The 19,100-nt window shown below is 42.3% G+C and overlaps 1 protein-coding gene across 1 annotated transcript; it reads left to right on the forward strand.

Moving 5' to 3' along the window:
• Nucleotides 1-1,108: 1,108 nt before the first annotated feature.
• Nucleotides 1,109-18,563, forward strand: fam110d (family with sequence similarity 110 member D). Its single transcript, XM_079342883.1, has 2 exons — nucleotides 1,109-1,232; nucleotides 14,586-18,563. Exon 2 carries the CDS (start codon nucleotides 15,212-15,214, stop codon nucleotides 16,568-16,570), a length of 1,359 nt encoding a protein of 452 aa, XP_079199009.1. The 5' UTR covers nucleotides 1,109-1,232; nucleotides 14,586-15,211; the 3' UTR covers nucleotides 16,571-18,563.
• The last annotated feature ends 537 nt before the right edge of the window (nucleotides 18,564-19,100 follow it).

A 19,100-nucleotide genomic window follows, 5' to 3' on the forward strand; every position in this document is an offset into this window, starting at 1 on the left:
ATGATAAGCAGGAGAACAATAGTGGTTAAAACACAATCAATCAGTCACTCAAATGCTGGATTAACATTAGCTAACTTTTAATCATCTGAATGAGAGCAGCCTATTCAAGTTATCTTAGTAACTCATTAATGAAGTGTCACATTAATTAAAAAGACCACAAATAGATTAAGTTGTGTAGCCTACTTTAGGTTTGATGACAGTTTGATTGAACACAACTTAGTTTTGTTGTACTGGCTCAGCTTGTTTGGCGCCATTGACAAGTTTTACCATCCTAAAAAGTGAAGTTTTACTTGTCATTTTAAACATAGCAGTAGACCTATAATACAAGTAGACAATTAAATAGAAATGTGTTCTTCAGGGCATTAATGCTACATAAGAGGTAGAATATGACATGCTAACATGTGGTAAATAAGCCCTACTTAGCATGCTAACTTTTGCATTTGGTTCAATGCACCCCAGTGCCTGCAATACACTACACAGCTAACCTGCTCGCTTAACTATAGACCTTTAAGTTCAGTATCAGGAGTTTTCTGCAGGTGTAAAAGCCCTATGACAGAATGTGAGAAAATGTGTTTTAATATAATATTTTATATATTTTAAAAGAAAATAAGTGGTAGTGCAGGAGGATCTGTGCAGAACAATTAAATGAGTTATGTTATGGGTGCTCAACCTGAATGAATTAATATTAATATAATAATAATATTATACATTAATACTTTAATTAGCATTACAATTAGTCTTAAAGTGACAGTGAGGAGAATTTACTACTGAACTAAATGGCAACAAGTTAGCCTTGCTATAGACTGATTTCTGCAAACTTGTATCCTGGATTTGATGAAGTAGAACCCTACATCTCGCCTATTACAACAATAGGGGAACAGCAAGTGCTTTATATTTAACACTTCAGTCTCCCCTCTAACACACTGCCCCCCAACAGCTCCGCTCAGCTCGCTGCATGCTGCACAGGAGTCGGTTTACACAGTCTCACATACCTGCTCTCCCTCCCCCCCCCCCCTCCCCCTCCCCCTCCCTCTCCGCTGCAGGGAGGTCGGGTCTCCCTCTTTATCGCTGCTGCCATGCATGCAGCGCTCCGTCAGTGTGCCAGCAGTCCGCGCAGAGCGCAGAGCGCAGAGCGCAGCGCCACGCTGAAGCAGACAGTCTGTCACACAGCGGAGCTCCAAACCTTTACGGGATTTGAAAGACAACAGGAGAGGATTACCTAAGCGAACAAGGTGAGCAATGAGCAGAATGTCATTTCTAACGATCTGTTATACGTACATGTGTGATTTATTTAAAAAAAAGTTTTTCGGTGCCGATCTGGCTGGCTATGAAGTGATAGCGTGTTTTTGGGCTATTCCTTATTTTGAGTATGTGGCAACTGTTTTCTTAACAGCTATGAGTGAGTGAGAGATTGGTTTGGATCACACATTAACTTAACCTTAAGTGAATTGTAGGCTTCAGCTGAACAAACAACAAATAGCCTACAAGGCACGTATTGCTTTATACTGAGCATCTGTGGCACCCAATTGTGACTTAAATAAAGGCTAATGGAGGGATATTTATTATACAATTATGTTAAAAACGTAATAAATGCAATTGAATTCATGTTGCTGTCCTTTTAACATTTTACAGCATAATGGAGTTTTTTAACAGTCATGTCTGAGATCTTTATGGTGTGTTTAAGACCTGCTGCCCTGAAAGTACAAATTCTCACTGGCAGCAGGTCTATGGATGTCAGGCTAATCTATAAAAAACAGAATAGAATTATAGATCCAAAAACTGTTTTCGTGTGTGTGTGTACATTTCATCATCTGCCATGTAAACCTACAAATGGACCTAAAGTCAAGTCAATATTCACTGCATGGTGTTGAGAGAATGAGAGGGAACAATGATTGACTACAGTGCTGTGATTAAAGCAGATACAGCCGCCTTCTGCCCAGGGCAGCAGGTTTATCCCCTCTACCTCGACTCCACACTAAATATTTACATCTGGGTGGAATGAGGGGGACTGCAAAATTAAGGCTTTGGCCTCAAAATGTCTAATCAAGGAAGAAACCTTTTAAATCTTTTTTGTACATTTAGCATTTTCCTACCAATCTCTTCATGTAAGTCCAATATAAGTCTTTCTCATGTTAATAAAAACAATGTACTCATTTAAAATCCTCAGACAGTGTTACCTGAGAACTTACTAAAGAACAAAAGTTTGTGACTTGAGGGGTCATTATGCAACACACCCACTCTAAAACTGAAAAGACTGTCTCCTCCGAGGAGACAATCACATGCCCTCAGGGTCAACTCCACCTTGACCCACCTCTACCCCTCCCTCCCTCTCCTGTAACTCTCCACTAATAAGTTGAATGCATCCTGACTTGGTGTGATCAGCGTGGGGTCAGGAGCATAAACAAGTTAGCAGCCAGACTAAACAGACCACACATGTCCTGTAAACACACACACCCTGCGATTCATAGGTGAGCACGTGTTGGTTTGGCCAGCGTGCAGCCGCAGCAGCGGCAGGAGGTTATATTCACGCTTTCTGATGCAGATCATGAACAAGCTAAACTGTTACTTTCCAGAGTGAGAGGTGGTCTTCGTTTTGTTCCCAGCATGAGGCACTACAGTGCTCTTAAAGAAAAAGAAAAGTAGAGATCGTAGTCTGTAACTGAGCTACTGGATTTGTGGAGCTCCTTCAGGAGTGTTTGTTTCTTTTGGCCTTAAATAACAATTATTTTAAATTGAAGAAATACCTTTCCCAAAAGTTGAAAGTGTTCCAATACATCCAGGTTATGCAGGATGGAACTCAATTTTTCACAAGTTAGATTAAGAGCAATCTCCTCCACACCTTTCCGCGATCCATTTTTCTTTATTTGTCTAGAAGGTTTAACCCACAACCTGACCTAGCTTGTGTCCCTGCCTCAAAGCTAAATGAGTCACAGCTCATAAACACCTACAGCTGACATCAACCCTTCATGTTGTGCGCTTTTAAACGCAGGATACAAACATCTCTCTGACTGAACACCAACCTGCAAAATTACAGTTTGGAGCAGTCGTAAACAACACCCCCCCCCCCCCCCCCCCCAGCACACAACACACCTTTTTTCCCCTCTTCAGTTCATCTAGCAGTGAGATAACTTTCAGCTCTTTTCCGCTCTCTTTTTCGGCTGCATCTGAATTTGATGGTGATCCCCAGCGGAGAACAGGAAGATAACTTCCCCCTCCGTCACTACGCTGACAGCCTGGAGGCAGCGAACGCAGAGCTTGTTCTAGTCTCCGTCTGGGGGTGTTGACAGGAGATCTGACATCATTAGCATGACTAAATGAAACATAATTTAGGTCTTTGCCTTTTTGTTTGGCTCACAGCAGCAGCAGTAGCGATGACGGTGGTAGGGCATCACTGGAAGAAAAGCCTGCAGAATCATGTTGATGTTGTGACTTTATATGCAGTTAACTTTAAGGAAAAATATTCATTCCCTCACCACATTGAAGCCGAAGTTAAACGACCACCATCCCAGTTGACCTCTTTTGAATTTATTATAGGATATAATAGCACACCAGGATTTCTCTCAGTCTATATTTTCCAATTTTCTCCCTTTTTGCCCAAACTCAACAGTGTTCTTTGAGGCTGTACAAGTGTATAATCTGATCGTTTTTGAGCCACATCAGTGCTGACTGCAGAGAACGAGCGGAAGCCGCAGGATATTTCATGGGTTTAGTTCACAATGGGCCGCTCATGTGTTTCTTATCACTTAAAGTTCAGGCGTACCACAGCAACATTCAAGGCATGGTTTTGCTTTCCTGTTCTCGGGACCAGTCTTGAAAACATCACAATTTAAGAGGGATGTCAAACATTTGTTCTGTTTAATCCCCTGTTTTGTTGCATAGCTGAATGAAAAGACCCCCAAGTTATGGCGGGAAGCTCGAGTTTCTAATTAGAGGGAGAAATGTACCCTGCTAATGACATCATCATTCCCCCCCTGGCACTGCGTTAAACAGCCCGTGTGTGTTTGTGTGCAGCTGGTTTTAGACATTTAACGTTCACAGCAGCGCGAGACTTCAAACACTCACATACAAGCCGTGGGGCTTATGAGTTAGCTTTATTGCTCTTTGTCGCCTCGTTTGGACTATTGTCTCTGTGGGAACTTCCTCGCCGCCAGGTTTCAGGAAGAACTGTTTGAAAAAGAGGAAGAAGTCAGCTTCTCTGTAACATCCAGCAGCAAAACATAACACTCAGGCAGGTGCTCCATGAAAACGTAATCTGATCCCACGAATATTTGAAAAGAGAACAAGAACCAAGCATGTACCAAGTAGAGTTGTTCAGCATTGGAAAAGCCTCGGATACAACCCATAATGCACTATTGATCATTTCATTGCACTTTCCCTTTCAACATTGTGGTTCAGCAACAGCATAATACTGGTGTACCATGTGGGATTTCACATTGTGTAATGGTGTTGAGGATGCGTGAGAGGCATGGCATGTAAACACACTGCGGAAGCTTCCCATACACACACACGCACACACACACACACACACACCCTGTCTCCCTTGCAGACATAACATATCACCACCGCTACATTCTGTACCTTACAACTCTGTTATAACTTGCTATGGCTGATCATGGGTGGATGGACTTCACCCCTCTCTCTCCTTGAATGCTTACATAATTGGATTCTAGGCGTAATGTGTAAGCAACGTTGTTTTTAACGTCAAAGTACATTAGTTCCCTGAGATATCTACCTCTTTCAATTCCCTAAACAGAAGCATACCACAAATTAAAATATGTCTAATAGCTTCCATTGGTAACTACCGTAAAAGAACATTAAAAACCAAAAACATTACTTCAGGCAAATGATGACAACAAAGTGCAGAGCTAGCGGAGATTGATATCAAAACTAGCAAAATAATGTTCGCAAACAGTATTTTCGTTTCATGAATTCTCATGTTGTTTTTTTTATTTAAAGTAAAGGTTATTAAAAACACAAACAATTTACTGCTGAATATTAGTTTATTTGACTCACTTCTTTAACATCAGGAAAGACTGCTAGCTGAGCCGTGACTTACGTTAGCTAAGCATAATATTGTTTACTTCTGCTCGGCTTGTTTATTTTAGGAGTACTACAAATGATAGCAATGACAGAAAAGTAGTAGCTGTATATACCTGTTTATAAAAATATATTATATTTTTGTGCAATGGTGAAATGTTTCTGAGAGGGAACTTTGTATTTGCCAGTTCTTCAAATCCGTATGGGAATAGGTATCGGAGGGAAATACAGAATTGGTTCATCTCTAGATCAAAGCTAATGTTTCTTCTGCTTTGTAAACAAATGTGAGTGCGTAATCACATTCCCCGAAGAGATCATTTAATCAGCAAAGACTTAGATCTCAAAATAGATGAACCTAAACCTTTATTTGCTGGCTTTTCTGTAAAAAGATTTATGATGCGTCACTCGGAAATCTCTTTGAATCCAGTTTAGCTTGCAAGCCCAAATCTAAATCTGCACCAAATGTTTGAACTGAAATAATCAGTAGCATAATCAGCCTTGTCATTCTCAGAGGCCTGAAGGCAGTTTCTGCTCTTACATCACTCCCGATCTCAATGGGCTCATAACTCAATCCATAATTTATTGTGGGCAATGAAATCCTGAAACATGAGCTGACAGATCTCCATCTCCTGACAGTCCCTTGTGTGTGGGTGACAGCTGTGAGAGCAGCTCTTCTCTCCTGTGCTCTCACATCCCCGTAATTGTTCACAGTCCAACTGGGCGCTTCCGTAGCTCTGCCACATCCCATCACTTCAAACCGATGCCGCACTGGGGTTCGTTCGACCGTGAGGAAGATGGCACAAGCCTGGACATTCCTTAAGTCACAGGAGAGAAGAGACCGAAAGATGCAGCTCCACAAACTCTTCGGGCTCTTCCAGATGTTTTCCGATTCTGACAGGAGTGAGACAGGAGGGGAGGGCAGGGGAGAACCGAGGGGTGTCTTTCTGTTGTACTCGGGGGGCTGTTTGCGAGGAAACAGGTCGGTCGATCGGTAATGAAAGAGGACAGCTGGCAGGTTCAGCAGAGGTTAACAGCTAAGTGTACATGGCAGCGAGGAAAAACAAGAGCTCATTCGAGGGGCTTTGTGGGGGATATTTTTGGTGATTCTTTTTCTTGTAGTTGGAGTATTCAGCAACATTTGAATCTAATTTCGATGTCATTTGTGAATTTTTTTGTTTTTTGTTTTTGTCCATTTCAGTCATTGACAGATAAAGCTGACACATTCAGATTCACCATACTATCAAACTCTTGATGTAATACTAATTGGACAATAACCTTTCTAAAACTAGGAAGCATAGAAGACCCAAATCAAATAAAGTTTATACACACAAAACAGAATATGTCCTTTATCTGAAAAGGGAACTTTAATAGGAGTGTTAAAGCATTTAAGTTCATAACAAGTTGCACTAGACAAACTCTGATCAGACAGCAAATCAATGCTGGCCCATTTTAAGTGGTGCGGAGTGTGTGGTGACACAGTTTGGGGGGTTGCTGGATGGGATTTGGCACTACAGTCACAGTGTTTGGGGATACAGCACAGCTGGAGCAGCTTTAAGCCCTAACCAACCCCACACAGGCCTGTCACAAGTCCTCACAAGTATGTGTCAACGTTCTTTTTTTTTTTTTTCACTGCTAATATCAGCAACATATGTTTACAATATCTCTGCAAATGTTGTGTGAATGTCCTGTTGGCAACCCGGTGTGTCTCTGTGAAAAGAAGGAGGGGGCACACAGATGTTACCTTCACTTTCTGATCACATATGACCTTTGATTTCAAAGTAGTATCAACCAAACCTGAAAACAAAACTTAGTAGTTTATTTGAATGATTTAGTATATTTCAGCTCAGAAGCAGGTTAACAGGTGTATGTTTTAACTCCTCTGACCGTGTTTAAGTGTTTTCTTTGTGAGTCTAATAAGCTTCCGACTGAAGTGTCTTTTATCACTTTGTTGAAGCAGACGTATGCCTGGCAGAGTCTAAAATGTGCCAACTTGTTGAAATGAAACATTTGGCAGCGAGCCATCAGCTCTGTCTTTCAGAACAGTCTCACCAGCTGAGAGCTTAATGAGGGTTCACAGTGTGGGAACAGGCCTTCATAATTCAAGACACCAGGAGATTGAGGGATGGGCTCAGATTTGTTTCTATGAACTGAACAGTCCAAACAGCAACAGGCTTTTTTTTTTTTTTTTTTTTTTTTAAGAGGAGGGGGAGTCTGCGTTACCCTGCGTTGCAAAATGCAAAAATTCCCCTTTGGATGGTTGCGCTGCAAACACACAGTAGGTCACTGTGGTTTGTTCTGCTGGTCACAAAACCCAGGCTGGCATGTGAAGGAACAGCAGCGGTGCGTTTTTAAAGGCCATAGTAATGTGCTATATACATCAGCCGAGTGGCTAATGTTGGATCTACAGGTTGTGATATGCTCGGGCCTAGTTTATTAAGTATGGATTGCTTGTAGCTCCACAAATTCTGATAATTTGCTTTATTTACCTGCTATGTGTCAAGATCAAATTCATAAACAACATGATGCCCAAATCACTAACAATACAAAAAAGTTTACCTGCTCTGTGCAGTTGCATTCATTTTGCATCTAAGTGTGGAGAGAAGCAGTCTGCACCTTTACCCCGGGCAGAGCTGTGGTTTCATGCTGACATGGCACAGTTAAATAAAGATGATGAGCAAGGAGGCGACGGGACACTTTCATAAGTTTACTGAGAGGCCGGACATGAAAATGTTTCAGCGTTTAAAACAAGGCTCCGTCCCTGAATGGAGCCGTTAGAGGACAGATCGAACACTTGATCCACACATCTACACCTGTGTGCAGGTTGTACGTGAGGATCCAGATATTTACGTCATCTGCATGCGAGTGCATGAGCTCACTCGTCAATAGTTCACTCATCAGCAGTGAGGTGCACAGACGGGCTTAACATTCCTGACTGGAAGGCAGGTTCAGGTGACTGTGTCACAGTGTGAGTTATTAAGTTTCCAAGCACAGTACACCTGGTGAAGAGCTTATCTGAGTGACTTGAAGTTACATTATTTCAATCTTTAGGCTTTGAACAGTGTTCTCATCTGTTTTCTTACCTTTTCTTTGATTGATTTTTGAAGTGAAACAATGGCATGAAGTATTTTACTTTCAAATCTGTGGCTGAAATTTAAACAGTGACTCATGAGGCTTTACAGGTCTGAGCTGTTTAATTATCAACAGTAGCAGCTCTCTTCCTGGACATGTAGCTACGGAAAAAAAGGAACTCGCCGGTTCTGTTGATAAAAGCCAGAATAAATGTGAACGTCTCATCTCACCAACGTTATCACTGTAGGAGCTGCATGGCTCTAATACAGGGCTGATAAAGTCCTCAATTCCAGTAGAATATTAAAGGTAGACTATATGGAGGTCATCGTTTCTAATTATTACCTTCTGAGTGTTTTACATTTACGGTTAAATATCCATTGAAGGATCGTTCTCTTAGAGACCTTGTTTACACGTCAATGATGTGAAAACCCTCGACTTTTGTTCCGTTCTGGCTGTTCATTTAAAGGACTAGCATTTTGGGTTGCCTGAAAACGCAAAGTTCTAGGACACGTTCCAGAGTGTACATTTTTAAAAACAGCCCCCGTCTCCGTCATTGCAAAAATCCTGCAATATGCAGTTCCTGTCCTAAGGAGACATTTCACATATACACCCATAACTAATGGTCCCAGCCATGCTCGAGTAGGTGGACAACTTTCAAGTTGTGTTTGTGCCGCTTGCTCTGTTGAATTTAGCAACGCTTCTCCAGTGTTGGGCTTCTTCATGCTTTGAATGATAAAAGAGCTGCAGCAGTGAGTTCAGAGCCTATCTTGTCCATTTCACAGATTTGGAGGTCTATTCAGGTTAGGGGTCCTTTAAGTCAAGCCAGGTGGCCTGCTGCTGCTCCACATGAATGTGAAGAAAGCCTTCATGAAGCCTCGAACCGTAGCTCAAGCTGCTCATGGCCTCTCAGTTGTTAATAGGATTTACAACTCCCAGGCTTTGTCTTTGAGGGGACAGTAACCCATGTGTCCCATGCCTCCATCACTTACATTTTATTGTCACCATGCTGTTATTTGTCCCTTTCCCTCCCTGACTAATGGGGCGAAGCGACCAGGTCATGATGTATCTGTAGATCTGGGGCACGGCCATTGTTGTGCTCCATTAATAATGTAAAGAAAGACCAGTATGTCCCTTTGTTTGAATAATAGAAGACGTTGCCTCCTTTTCTTGGTCCTGCCCCTTAACAGACCTCTGGAGGTGTTTGTCTGTGGTGTTGGTTAATGACAGAGCCGAACAAAGTCATGAATCCTGGCTCATTAGTGACCATGCAGACGCTTTTATCCACACTGTAGAGAATCGATGTGCACAGATGCTTCGTCACGACATAAAGAGATGTTTTGAATGAAGGTTTGGTTCAGACATGTCAGTCCATTGGTGATGATCATTAGTCTGGGTCGTCCTTCAGAGAGGAGCCAGATGTTGGCATAAAGAAAGTGAGAAAGACAAGACAACAGAGGCAAAAGAGAAAAGCTGGAAGAGATGGACAGTTGGGTCCTTGAAGGCAGCAGATGCCCCTCATCTGTCTGAAGATTAATTTGACAGGTAAAACGTGCGTGATCCATTTCCCAACAGCTTCAAAGGTGGTCCTTGGGAATTTATTAACCTCTTATCTTGTGTTTAACTCAATGGATTCATTATTCACACTGAGACTTCCTCTAACCTTCTGATCCGAGGCCAGCTGGTATTTCTGTGGATATGCCCTGCGTGTCCAGATGAAGTTATTCTTCTTCTGTGGGCTCTAGTGAAGCAAACAAACACTTCCTGGATTTGAGGATCTTTCGCTGAGGCACCACTTTCCCATCAGAGAAACAAGCAGAATCCACCGTCAAATATGTGTACTTGCGTGAATAATTTAAAACAAAACTTAAACATGACCATTGTTCCCTCAATGAGTTGGACACAAGAAGCCCAAACAATGCTGTTGACTAGAAGGAAATTGGGAGTACATAGATAGTTCCTGTGACAGGTCCATGTCAAGGCGGTCTCAGAGTATTGAAGAGGCATGACAGAAAACATCTGGTTCCTCTTTAGCTGCATGGGGGCGCCTGCCTAAGCCTCCCCTGCAGGCTGGGCCATCCGCTTCACAGGGAGGACACAGGAGGAAAGGAAGGGAGAGGGCAGACAGACGGACAAGGAAGTTTAATTAAAGAAGAGAGAGTTTTGAGTTGTAAGAGACTATTACACGCTAAATGAGTAACTGCATGGTCCATTAATCTTTTGCACTCACCACAGAGGTCAGGAAGAATTGTTTTCTGCATTTCTGCTGGTTTTTCCATTTATGTAGTGTCCATTTAGATAATTAGATACTAATTAATACTCTTAATTTGTTCCTTTTATACTACATGTGAAGGGCAAACCGTGACATTGCCTGCAATACATTTCTGCAAAAGGTCTGATAGGGATTTTTGTAGTGCTAGTTAAGTTGGATTGAAACAGGTTACCTTGACCATTTATTGTTTTATTTTGTTGATACTTTTTGATTTATCCTGCTTCGTTTTCACTGAGCATCCACATTCTGTACTTCAGCCTTTTTACGGCCACTCAAACTGAGGCTTCAGTAAAAAAAAAAAAATGAAAATACGACCAGACTATTAAAGAATAATGACGCAGACATTGTCCTTCACTTTGCGATTGGCTCTTGTGAAACAACACCCACGTCAGAGGTTAAATCAGCACAAGGCGCTCCTGACCTTGTTGTCCGAATGAGCTGCCATTCATTTTGGATTTTACAATTCAATCAATGCCTTCAGAGAGGCCAGGGGTTGTTTGTCTGTGAATGACCTTATTAATTGTTTTTGTAGGTTAGGGTTAAGGTTAAGGGTAGAGATGAACACCTACATGTATTATGGTGGATACATCAGAAGGCTTTGAACTATGGCCTGTTTAAATAAAACAAGATTATAACCGATTTGATTTGTTTATTTTAAACATAAAATCCTCCTTTTATTTTTCTTGGAACAAGCAAACATTTCAGATTTTAAATGCAGTTTTTCTTCCCCGTTCATATTTTATTAATCATGCTGTGACCCTCTCAGATTTCTTATGCAGCCCTCTTGGGGATCATAACCCCTCCAGGTTTGGAACCACTGGTCCATGTGAAAATATAGGTCAGTGCTTAAACACAGTGTCACTGGATGACTAAAATCAACTCTCACGTACAGCTCATTGTTTTAAAAACAAACAAACACAATGTATGGATCCCTGAGCTTCGAAAAAAGCTTTTAAAATTGCAGTCAACAGGGAGCGTTTGGAGCAAGACGGGAAGAGAGTGATGGAGTGGGGAGGGAAATGAGAGGGTAAGGACGCCCTGTGACATTTACAGAAGATGTAGAGGGGTGACGAGTGGGGAAGGAGGGCGGGAGGGTGCCGGAGAATAAAAGACACAAGGAAGCGGAGGGGGTGTTCTCTATAGAGATGAGAGAGAGGCAAATGGTTTTAAAGGTAATGACAACCTACAGAGAGGAAGATGAAGGTGGTCTTGTAATGCGAGAAAGATTCGACTGCCCTCTCACGTGTTTCACAAACCCTGAGATCAGAGGAGAAGGTGCTGGGTACTAATTTGGCTCATTATGGGAAAAATGGACCTTAATGGTAGCTATTGTTCCCCAGAAAAGACCAGCTGAGTCTTTGATTCTCCCTCTCTCTCTCTCTCTGTGAATCTTTTCACCATTCACATTTCCTCTCCCTTTAGCTTACTCTGTTTTCACATGTGATAATATACGTGCAGAACAATTTTAAATACACTTGTCAGACGTTTTCTTGGTTTTGCACCATTTCTCACGAAGACGTTTCATCCCGAATGACCATCATTTAGCACTATGACTCAGATTTGGTCATATGACATCTGAGATAGCACTTGGAGCGGGAGATAACCTTTCAAAGTGGCTGGTTTTCTTCAAGCTTAGGATGTCAGAATGACTGAACGCATAACAACCTAAAAAAAAAAAAAAAAGATAGAAGACGCAACGGACAAACCTTCAAACTAGGACAATTAAGGATAATGTCTGCATTGCTCTGGAGGTTACGACTGTTGTTTCCATGGGGATTAAAAGGTTCTGTTCCCAGTTATTGCCTCTTGTACTCTGGATATTATTTCCCATATGTGCCTGCACCCCCCTCATTGGAAAACCAGGATTATTGTCTTTGTTTAGGCTCCTATGGCAATAATCCCCCTTCTTTCTACAGGACCATTACCATTTAAACCCAGATGGGGAACAGATTGTTCCGGAAGAAAGGTGTCTAATAAATACCCAAACCCCGGCAGCCACACGCAGTAACCCCCTGATCCTACTTCCTCCTCATTTTCTACCCAATTGTTCTAGTTTCATGCCCATCTCCAAAACCCTTTCTCCCCCCTCCACACCTGTTAAAAGTCAGTCTTCCTGGAACCTTACCTAAGTAATGGCTGACTTTCCCGAGCTCTGACAGCCTGACATCTGGAAGAAAAACCAGCTATAGCTGGCTGTTAAACTCCTTCCTCAGTGAATTTATAGCGGCATGCCATTTGACAGTCTGGGGATTGTGTCTGTGAGTGAGACTGAATTAGGTAGATGGTGATGTGAAATGTCACCTTCTAATGACTCATCACATACGGTTTACTTGAGGGTACTTCTATAAGTAATAATGAACACGTCAGAAAATACACATTTATTTTTTTTATATTTTTTATATTTATTATGTGTTGGACCAAAGGGCCTTTTTTTATGCTAAAGCAAACGTTAAACCCTAATGTGAGAGAGGTTACATCTTGATTTTAAAGCTACTTCATGTCACTTACAGATTTCCCGTTAGGATTTTTCCGCCACTGTTAAAATCTCACCTGCAATGTATAAAGCCACTGAACCTTTTATGTTAAGAGGCTTCTGTACAGCCGTGGTGTAGTGTGAATTGACACACCAGTACACCCATATTTAAAACTTTTCTTATTTCAAGTTGTTTTGAATTCATTCTTTCTGACAGTGAGCTTAAAGGCATCTTGTCACATCACATCAATATTCACTACCTTACAAATCAAAAATGGCATAACACAAGCGTAGGAAAGAAACCTGAGTTTCAGTGGTGGCGTGTGTGTTACCGTCGGTGTGAACACTTGGTCTGTCTTAAAGGATGACTCATGGATCCTTTTTCCTGCCTGAGTGGACTGTTCATTGTTTAACATCACGTGAAGGAAAAGTTAAAATAGCATAAGATAACACTTTAGGCAGACCTCAGGGAACAACACTTTAACACCCTCCTACTGTGTAGAACAACACACTGAGATTGTATCTCTCCAGATGGACACGAAATGTGTTTTGTCGGGATGTGAAACAAAAACAACATGCGTATGGTATTTATATGATGCACTATTTGTCTTCCTAGTTTGCACATTGTAACTTCTTCCTTCTTATTGTAATCTGAGGTCCAACTTAGAATCGGATTCTTTCTCATTTGCAGGAAACTTTGCGCTGACACTCATGGACATGCTTATAAGCAGGCACAGAACCAGACCAGACGCACAAGTATACCCCCGACCAAATGCACATAGACACATACATGCGCACATATATATATATATAGACACATGATAACCAGGCTGGGTTTTTTTCTGCTATAAATATTCCTCGGGTAGAGCTTATCCCATTATAGACACATACTACAGCCCCCCTTTCCCAACTTAACCCTCATATAGCATGAAACATAAAGGACATGAAACATTTGTCTGTCTACAAAACACATCATAAACATAAACCTTGGTTTTCAGTTTCACAGTCATGCACTATGTTTGGTTTTCAGTGTCATTTAACTCTTTTAAGGGGCTTGTTAATTTGAAGAACGAGCCGTTTAAACTGTGACTGTGAAAAAGTTATTACTTCAGAAGTGTATTTGTTCATTTAGAGCAGCCCAGTAGGTTGAAACATCCGTCTAATTGTCAGTAAAGAAAAACTAGAGGGAAGAGTGTTCGCATTTAGCTTCACTGATCTTTAAAACATCACAGATTTTCACCTCTTCAATTACTTTCACTAGCATGCAACAATTGCAGCATCCAGATAATTAAGATCATCAAGTCTGTCACAAATGACACAGCAAAATGCCTCCATGGAAAAAATACTATGTAATTGTAAATTCATTAATATATTAATTCCCATTTATGAAGGATTTATACCTACACTTTAGTGGTTGTTTGAAATCCTCCTGATTCAGCAGAAGCATGTTCACATTTAGGCCTTGGTTTAACCTTTACAGTACATACAGATTTGCTCATTGATTGGTGAGAGAGATGAGTGCCACATACCCATGTGTCCAGAGGGTTTACAAATGCCTTCATGCATTAACTCTGCACTTATGTGTGCTTCTGGCATTTTACTCCCTCCAGTTTTACATAAGGACAATCTGAGCTCAGCATAGGGACCACCTTCCTTCCTGCCATATGGCCTCTCCTGTTTGCCCTGGAGAATAAGCCCTCGAACTAAAACCGCTCTCTTTTTCTCTGTCTCTCACAGGGATCCATGCAGGTGATGTGAGGACAAGGACAAGATTCAATTCTGCCCCATCTGTCCGTCAACGAACCAAGTGCCTTGGTGCCGCCCACCCTCAAGTCACCTCAACCACGACCGGCACCAAACAAACTCACCTCAGACAGCCGGCACAGAGCAAATATTGGAGGCCATTATATCTTATTTTTCCAGGCTGCAGTCACTGAAAAGATCAACAGTGAAGGGTGTAGTTGGGAGACAGAAAGAAAGAAGAAAAGTGGGGGAGGAAAAAGTAACCCTTTCAAAGTGCACCCTGCCTGCTATTTCTGCTGTGCTGTGGGCAGGCAGCGTCTCATTTGGGAGTGATCTTGGCTGACAAAAAAAGGACTTCCCAGTGCCCTGCCTGCCAATCCAAATGCCTGCATAAATACTGGATAGAGATATCATTTGTCTGGCCTCTTACACTGCCCAACAAAGAAACGCCCAGCTCACTACAGAAAACATTACACCAAACGTTCACTCTGCGGTGTTCTCGGTATTGCTATTTCTTTCAGAAATTCACTGGGCCCTCACCGTCTCCCTGAGTGACATCAGCAACGTGAAGTCATTTAGAGATTGCAGTTTTGATGTCTGTCTCAGCTCAGTGAATTAACATGAAGCCCCTAACGCCAATTGGATCCCCCTCTCCTCTGAGGCTCCTCAACAAGGGTCCAGACTATCTGCGCAGGCAGATAGATTGTGGAGGAAATGGACGATCGATCAGCGCCGTAGAGAGGCTTGAGGCAGACAAAGCCAAATATGTTAAGAGCCAGCAGGTGATCAACACGAAACAGGAGCCAGTACTGGTGCCCTGTGCCACCCCGCCACCACAGCCACGCCGCGCTTTTTCCACTCCTGGTAGCATGACACCTAATCTTCCCCCTCGACGGTCATCAAACACCGCTTTCTCTACACTCTCTGGCTCCTTTAACTCAAGGGATGAAAATGAAAATGATGACTCCAGAAAGGAGAACAGACGGACTTCCGTTGACGTCGAGGCTCACAACAGGAGCAATGTGAACCATGCACTGCCTCCAAACCCGAGGACTCCTGGGAAAAACATTTTGGTGGCACCACACAGTGCTCCTGTACTCAGAAGATCTACTGGCAAACGTATGCTGAGGCCAGACTCCCTTCTCATTTACAGGCAGAAGAAAGAATGTAAGAGCCCCAGTGGTGCACCAGAGGGCGAAAACAATAACCCAGAAGTGAAGGGTTATAGCTTTGTACGCCGCCTCTTTCAGGGCTCCATGAGGGAAAAGAGCAGCGTAGCTGAAGGAAGAATCCAGAAGATGGTGATTGGTGAGGAGAAAGCGCCACCACGGGATGGAGAATCTCGCATGTCTTGGACCAACGAAAAAGACACTACAGATGGAGGACTAGGGAGTAGAAGATCAAGTAAAACCGACCAAGAACGCAGTCCAGGCTCCATCCCTAGCCCTGGATTTAGCTGTAAACTTGAACTGACAAAGAATGGAGTTACAAATGGTACCCATGAAGGAGACAACGGTATCGCCGATGGCAACCACTCAAATCCCCATGAAGATCAGAATGACCCCTGGAAGCGAGCGTCACCCCCACCAGCACCGAGAAGGCGGTTTGGGGAGCTGCAGCGCTCACAGTCAGATCTCCGTCTTCGCTGCTCAGTAGCGCTTTCAGAGCAGGAACATTTCTTTGACTACTGCGGGCTGGACATGGACATGATAGAGCGCCTGGGTCGAGATAACTTTCTTTCTGGTGCCAGCTCCATAGACACGTTGTCATTGGCCCTCCGCAGTGTAGGTGGGGATGGCTGTGGAGGCTCGGAGCCGAGCGAGTTTTCCCGACACTCAGGAGACGGCTTGTTTCAGGAGGAGCTGGCTGATCAGACTCCAACTGGTGTGTCGATAATTGAGAGGAATGCTCGAGTCATTAAGTGGCTTTACGGGTGCAAGAACGCTGCTAGAGAGGGACCCAAAGAGTCTACAGTTTAAAACAAGGACTAGAGACCATGTGCTGTGGATGGCCAAGAGTTCGAAGGTTTCTTTTCTGGTAAAACAGTAAACCAGTAGATCTCAATATCCTTAACTAATCAGTGTAATTACTTATTGTAGCATTCAGTTCTGCAGACATTCACCCTCTGTGCAGAAATTTGCTGCTGAAATGCACTTCCAACTTAAAAAGCCAAAGCATTGAATCACCACTGAATTCAGAGTGGGCTGTGATTAGCTCACAGCAATGCCACAATGCATCACATGAAGAAAAAATAGGACTGTTCTATTTTTGAGCCGAAGCATCAATGCAAGTCAAAGCAGCTGAGCTTCAGAAAGCGAAGCAGCAACAAAATATGATTTTTCTTTGAAATCTCAACGTCGACTAAGGGTTTTTTTCAGGTTCTAATACCTGCACAAAGGGTTGGTATTCCACAGCACATGATGACCTTTAACTTCCCCTGACTCCAAAGAGACTTTTTTTTTTTTTTTTTAAGAAAAGAACTGCCACCAGTTTATTTTTGTCAAATTGATATATTGTATTTATAGATCCTATGGAAGAATTGTGTGGATGAAGACAGGTCTAACTGGTGACTGGAACCATTTTGTCCTGCACAGTGTATTAGTATTTGTCTGTTTGTGTGGCTGTGTTAAGATTGAACTATAGTGTTCTCTCTCTCTCTTTGTAGCTTTTTTAGTTATTGACTGAACTGGAATAAACACTGATCTGGAACCAGGCCGAGACGCCTCACCAGGCACATACGTGTATGTTTGTCACAACAAAGTCACAGCTTTGTAACCTGAACACCTTCTCTTTCCCTTCATGGCTAAATTGAAACGGAAAACCACTAAGCTATGTTTTTTTTTCTAGACTGGAAAACTGTTGTGTGAGTGTGACGTGAACCATGAGTACCTCATTCGGATCTGTCCCAGTTTAGTTTGTGTGTTGCCTTTTTTTTTTTTTTTTTTTTTACTCCTTAAACGCAGGCGTTGGAACAGACATGCGAGACGCCCCTGTGGGGTTGTTAATGCACTGAACTGAAGCAGATGAAATGAAAGATAAAGCTTTAACTCTTCACAGCGATGCATCTCATTTAATATTAAACACTGAGCTGGATTCAAAGGAGCACCTGCATCATGCAAGACAAGGAGCCATGCCTGGCCAGTCATTTTCATCATTATCATCATCATCACATTTTCTAAACACTAAAAGAGGTCATTTGTCACAGTGTAAACACAGTCCAATAATCACTCGTGACATAGTTATTGATTAACAAAGCTAATGCTTCCTGTATGTTCAGTGCTCCCAGCTGTTAAAAGTTAAAAAGCAGCAGAGCTGATAAGCAGTAAAAGAATCCTGTAAACGCAAAACTGGACCTTTGAAAGCAAATGATTAACACAAAAAGAGAATGTTTTCTCCTCTTCAAGTTAGCGAGCTCGAGTTGTCAAGCCCGTGTTCTGCAATGTTTCAGATGTCACTTTCACCATCTGGCAGTTCACAGATGTTTAACCTTCCCAGCTGGCTCAGTCAGCCGTTTCCTATCAAAACAAGTAGGCCGTCCTCCCCTCTGATTCCCAGAGATCCTACCTCACTCCATCCATCCTTGAGTGATTCTCACTTTTATCTCCATGAAAGGTCATTTCCATTGCTCGGCCTGGAGGATGCCACTGAAATATGAAGTGAAGGTATGCAGAGGTTAGACTGAGAGGCGTTCAGGGCACGTTATATGTGTACAAATGATAAATGCACACAATAACTTCAAGCTTCTGGAGTTGTTGTTTTTCTGTGCTAATCATCAGTATGGTACACTCCTTAATGCCCGCCAACCTGAACCTTTGTTTGTTTTTATATTTCCCTGTTAAACCTTTTGGTTGCATGTTTACAAAGTAGCTCCATTAAATTCAGCCTCTTTTTATTTGATATAGAAAGGAGATGTATCTTTTATTCCAAAGACGTTTGTGTATGATGTACACAGCAAATAAACGAAAAAGAAGAGTACTTGTGTGGAGGTCATTTATTTTTTTATTTTACTTCTGGTACTTTAGTTTGATTTTTCCGATTAATGTAAAGGGCACATTGCAATGAGAAAAACACATTTTTCTGCAAAAAACAACATTCAATTCTTCTAACATTCAAGTTTAAAAGACAATCAGGAAAATGTTGACGATAATTAAAGTAGGATAAAGCGTCAGCAGAGAAACATACTGAGCAGGCAGTGACTGAGTGTTTCCCTAATCTTCTTAGAGGTTAATGGTCGACTGATTGTGTTGTGAAGCCGTCTCGTCCTTGACTCTTTCTTGCCTTCCTCCACCACATCACGTCTCATTTTTCACATTATCTCAAGTGGCTATGCGCTAATCCTTTTAGCATTCTCTGCATAGTACGCTCTTGAGGGAGTTGGAACAGGTTGTGTTTATAGACGAGGAGGCCTCTGTGTGGCCTGATGCTATGTCTACACTGGATCAAACCCTCCACCCTGTCTGCAGACTCCCCCTCACACCCTTTGTGTCCTCACCCCTTTTAGCCCTGACT

Source organism: Symphodus melops (genome assembly GCF_947650265.1).
Source record: "Symphodus melops genome assembly, chromosome: 5".
Taxonomy (NCBI): domain Eukaryota; kingdom Metazoa; phylum Chordata; class Actinopteri; order Labriformes; family Labridae; genus Symphodus; species Symphodus melops.